The 4,907-nt window shown below is 33.6% G+C and overlaps 1 protein-coding gene and 1 pseudogene across 1 annotated transcript; both read left to right on the top strand.

Annotated features, from left to right (window-relative positions):
• Positions 1-1,559: 1,559 nt before the first annotated feature.
• On the top strand, positions 1,560-2,490 carry LOC112778045 (acidic endochitinase-like; annotated as a pseudogene).
• A 990-nt stretch (positions 2,491-3,480) lies between these two features.
• On the top strand, positions 3,481-4,907 carry LOC140182178 (uncharacterized). The gene is made up of 2 exons (XM_072228306.1): positions 3,481-3,903; positions 4,782-4,907. The coding sequence occupies exons 1-2, from the start codon at positions 3,481-3,483 to the stop codon at positions 4,905-4,907; spliced, it is 549 nt and encodes a 182-aa protein (XP_072084407.1).

Here is a 4,907-nt window from a genome sequence, read left to right as displayed (position 1 = left end):
AGACTGTACTCTTTTTTTCCTTGGTCAGGTTTTTTTCCCATTGGGTTTTTCTTGACAAGGTTTTTAATGAGGCAGTCCCCATCACAAAGGATATTGTACTCTTTTTCCTTCACTAAAGTTTTTTTCCCACTGGGTTTTCTTTAGTAAGATTTTAATGAGGCATATTCCTAAATGGTCATCCAAGAGGGAGTATTGTGATAAGAATGAGAAATGAGTTGGATGCCCATTTAATTCTTGGGCGGCTCAGTTTCTCAAGGAAAGAATATTTGATTTTCAATTAATGAAGTGTGGAAAATTAAGATTTTGTATGTGTATAAATAGAGGCTTAAGCCTCGTATGATAACATATCAATAACAACAATATTCTCTCTCTTACTATTCTCTCTCTTATATACTTTATTTTAATATTATTCAATACATAATTATATCTATTATATTGATATAGTAATTCTAGTGAACATTACTACTAGAGCTATCTAATTATATTTTCTTTATTTTATATTTGTTACCTCTTATTTATTTATTTAGTTATTTTATAACATTTATAAAATATTGTTTGCATAACAAAAATAATTATGAAAGAATTAAAATTTTTCTATAACCAACAAAGAGTCAAAGATTAGATTGTGTGACAAACTTAACCCCACTTTAAATCTTTAATTAAGCTCATTAGTTTCCGTCAATAGATTCCCAGAAGTGGGGTGTTAACATCCAAGCTAGTACCGTGTAATCAATGTGGTTAGTCAGGTTAGACTTGTTCTTTGAATTTAATTTTAGTGGTATCGGAGAACTTTAGTCATTTATTATTTTTTTTTTATCATGCGCGGACAATTTTTTTGTGAGTATTTCATTAAATAAACTTAAAAAATCTTTATTAAAATTAGCTTATATTTTATGAAATTATTCCTTATCCAATAATTTCATAAACTCAAATAATTATTGTCTTTGTTTGTTCACGTCCTCTATTTTTAATAATAAAAAATTATTTGTATATTAAAATTAGTTCCTAACAATATATTTATGTATAAATATATGTATTATTTAATTTATTTTTAATATATTATTTAATATATTTATATTTAATATATATTTTATATTCATAATTAATTATGATAATTGATTTTGGTATATATATAATATGGTTGTTTTAATAAAGATGAAATTAAATAGAAAATAAAACATAAATTAATTATGTGATATGTTGATCTGATCAAGATAACAAATAATATAACATTGTTGAATTTTTAAGCAGACACGTCATTGCGTAGAGAAAAAAGAAATAATTGTATCTAATTTCTTGTGCTATCTTAACTTCCAAACTTGACTCCAGATAATGCTATTTTAACACTATAGTCAGTCAATGGGGTTTAAAAAACAAAGCCAGTGTTGGATGGTTCTTCTTACTTTTCTTACCTCAATGACTTCAAACAATTTACCAAGGGCAGGCACGTATCTATGACTCTATCCCTAATTAATTTTGTAATTTTTTTTTTCAAACCCTAACTAACTCCTATAAAAGGGTGTATCCTCTTCAACATCCTCTGAAGATCAAACAAAACATCACAACAACAAAGAATCTAAAACATGGCATCCTTAAAACAACTTTCATCATCATCAGCCATATTATTATTATTACTACCTTTGTTGCTGCTTTCTGTGTTTATTACGCCGTCCCATGCTGCTGGAATTGCGGTGTATTGGGGCCAACACACCAATGAAGGTTCACTTTCAGATGCATGCAACACCGGTAACTACAAATTTGTGAACATAGCTTTCTTATCCAAATTTGGCAACTCCCAAAACCCACAGCTCAACCTTGCTGCCCACTGCAATCCCGCAAACAACAAGCAACCAAATCAAGACTTGCCAAAGAAAAGGAATCAAGGTGTTCCTCTCTCTTGGAGGTGGCACTTCAGGTTACTCTCTCAATTCAGCTGATGAAGTCAGAAATCTTGCAACCTATCTTTGAAATCATTTCCTTGGAGGATCACCATCCTCAAATTCAAGACCTTTAGGTAATGCTGTCTTAGATGGAATCGATTTCGACATTGAAACCGGCGGGGTTGAGTACTATGACGTGCTCGCCAAGGCACTCAATTCTCATAGCCAGCACAATAAGGTGTTTCTTTCCGGCGCGCCGCAGTGTCCGTTCCCTGATAAACACTTGGATGCTGCCATCAAAACTGGTCTGTTCGATTATGTCTGGGTTCAGTTCTACAACAATGGTGAGTGCCAGTATTCTAATGGAAACACTAATAGTCTTGTTAATGCATGGAACAAGTGGAGTTCAAGTCAAGCTAAGCAAGTGTTCTTAGGAGTGCCGGCTTCTCAGGCCGCCGCTAATAGCGGTTATATTCCTCCTAATGTGCTCACTTCTAAGGTTCTTCCTGCTATCAAGAAATCTAAGAAGTACGGTGGAGTTATGGTTTGGGACAGATCTTTTGATGTTCAAAACCATTACAGTGATGCCATTAAGGGGAGTAGTGTCTAATTAATTAGTTATATAATATATTATTATTATCTGTATAATTACGAATAATATTAATAATTAAGTAGGACGTTTAGTGTATGTAGGTGTTACTCGTCACTACACATGTTTTGTGCTACGTGAACAGTTTCGTGTGTTTGTATCAGTGTATTTATGTAATAACAATATAGATATTCGAGAATAAATAAGACGACTTTGAGAAATTCCGTTAGTTAGTTATATTGTGTGTTGGCTCCGTTAGTTCGTTATATTATTGTGCGTGCCTTTATATTGGGTGTATGGGGGTGTCTAAGAGAAAAATGCACTTAATTATTAATTTAATTTTTTTAATTTAATAATTTAATAATTTAATAATATATTCTATTTTATATTTTTAAATATTAATAATTAATTAATAATTAAAAATAATAAATTTTAATAAACTTTTATTAGCATTTTTTTATCGTATTAAAAGTTTAAATAGATAAACTTTAGATTGTTATTCCATGTGTATCACATGGAGAGTCCATTGTTTGGTGTAAGTAGGTTCAGCAAGCATATAATTAGAAGATAAAAAATGGGATATTTATGTAACCTTAACTGATATTAATGGAAATATTATATTAATAATATTTCTATAATTGAGTATATATATAGTATTGAAGGGGTACTTTTGTGTATATTTATTATTAGGATAGAAAATTATGCATTTTAATTTATTAGAATTGTAAATTATGTCTTTTAAGATAGGAAAATTTGATATAATTTCATATCAAAAGATGTATATATACGTGTTCATGACTAATGAAAAAGTAGGTTGAAACAACTTATTTTTTACATGATATCAGAACATACTCTAATACCGACAAACACAAAAAGAACTTGGGTTACATAACCAAGGCAGCAGAACTAGGAAAGAACTATGTAAATGTAACAGAGGCTTTAGAAAAATGAACTAAGAAAATTTACTCGCCATATGACCTCAATTCGAGAGACAATCCAAGAAATGTAATCATGCAAGTGCAGTTGCGTGGAGAAAATTATAAGGAATGGGCCAGGGCTATGAAAATATCAATTTGGGCTCGGAGAAAATGGGGATTTATCGATGGAACTCTCACGCAACCAGAACAAGGTGCATCTGATCTTGAGGATTGGTGGACAGTCCAATCCATGATTGTATCATGGATCTTGAACACGATCAAACCAAGCCTACGGTCAATCGTTGCGTATGTTGACAACGCGCGGACACTGTGGGAAGATATTAAAAAGCAATTTTTCACTGTGAACGGACCACCACAAATACAACAACTGAAGTCAGATTTGACGACATGCAAGCAGGAAGGAATGGCCATGACGGCATATTATGAGAAATTGAAAGTACTGTGGGATGAATTAGTATACAGTACGAGCAAATTCCCAAATGCACGTATGGTGGATGTAAGTGCAGGATTGGATCTCAACTTGAAAAGTGAAGGAAAGAAGAGAGGGTCCACCAATTTTTTATGGGCCTAGATGATGCGAGTTACAGAACAGTGCTGTCAAATATCTTGGCAACAGATCATTCGCCATCGCTGAATCGTGTGTACGCAATGCTAGTGCAAGAGGAGAGAGTGAAGATGATGGCTAAGGCATCAGAAGAGATAGGGTTGGTTGTGGGACTTGCGATGCAGGCAGAGAACAAGACGAAAAGACGAGGAGATCCTAGCCAAAAATCAACAATATGCTCTAACTGTGACAAAAGTGGGCATGATATTAAAGGATGCTTTTAGATTATAGGGTATCCAGAATGGTGGGGAGATCGGCTACGGAATGAAAGAAGAGACGATGGCAAAGGCTACGGACGACAAGGCACGTGTACTCAAGGAATTCCAGCACATGCACATGTGGCACACACCAATAGAAGTGGTAGCCATGCTATCAACACGGAAGACGCGACATGTGAGATGTCAAGATTGACCAATGAGTAATGGAAAGTATTGGTAGATATGATCAAAAAGCAAAAATCAAATGACTCTGAAAAATGATTGGTAAGAGAATTTTTTATTCATGGATCATTGATAATGGAGCTTCCAACCACATGACGGAAAACCTGAAAAATTTGTGTGAAAAGAAAACTATACGCGGGTGGCCAGTAGGTTTATCAGATGGAGAGCAAGTGATAGCGTACAAGTAAGGAACAATGATACTTGAAGGATGACTTGAATTGAAAAACATTCTCTATGTACCTCAATTAAAATGCAACTTACTCTCAGTTTTTCAATTAACAGATGAAGAATACTGTCTAGTACAATTTACTGATAAATTGTGTCATATAGGACCGCACTTCGAGGGTGCTGATTGGAGCGGGTGAGCGAAAAGATGGGCTTTATTGGTATCGTGGGGGCACACAAGATTCAAGCTTGTCATGCAAGAACAGAGAATCAACTAGCACTTTGGCATAA

Source organism: Arachis hypogaea, chromosome 19, assembly GCF_003086295.3.
Source record: "Arachis hypogaea cultivar Tifrunner chromosome 19, arahy.Tifrunner.gnm2.J5K5, whole genome shotgun sequence".
Classification (NCBI taxonomy): Eukaryota; Viridiplantae; Streptophyta; class Magnoliopsida; order Fabales; family Fabaceae; genus Arachis; species Arachis hypogaea.
The sequence above is the reverse complement of the archived record's forward strand: the minus strand, read 5'-3'. Positions and strand labels throughout refer to the sequence as shown.

Coding starts and splice junctions, on each gene's coding strand:
- LOC140182178 (XM_072228306.1), top strand. CDS start 3,481: ATGCAAGTGCAGTTGCGTGGAGAAAATTATAAGGAATGGGCCAGGGCT. Junction 3,904..4,781: donor CAAATGCACGTATGGTGGAT/GTAAGTGCAGGA, acceptor TGTGTCATATAG/GACCGCACTTCGAGGGTGCT.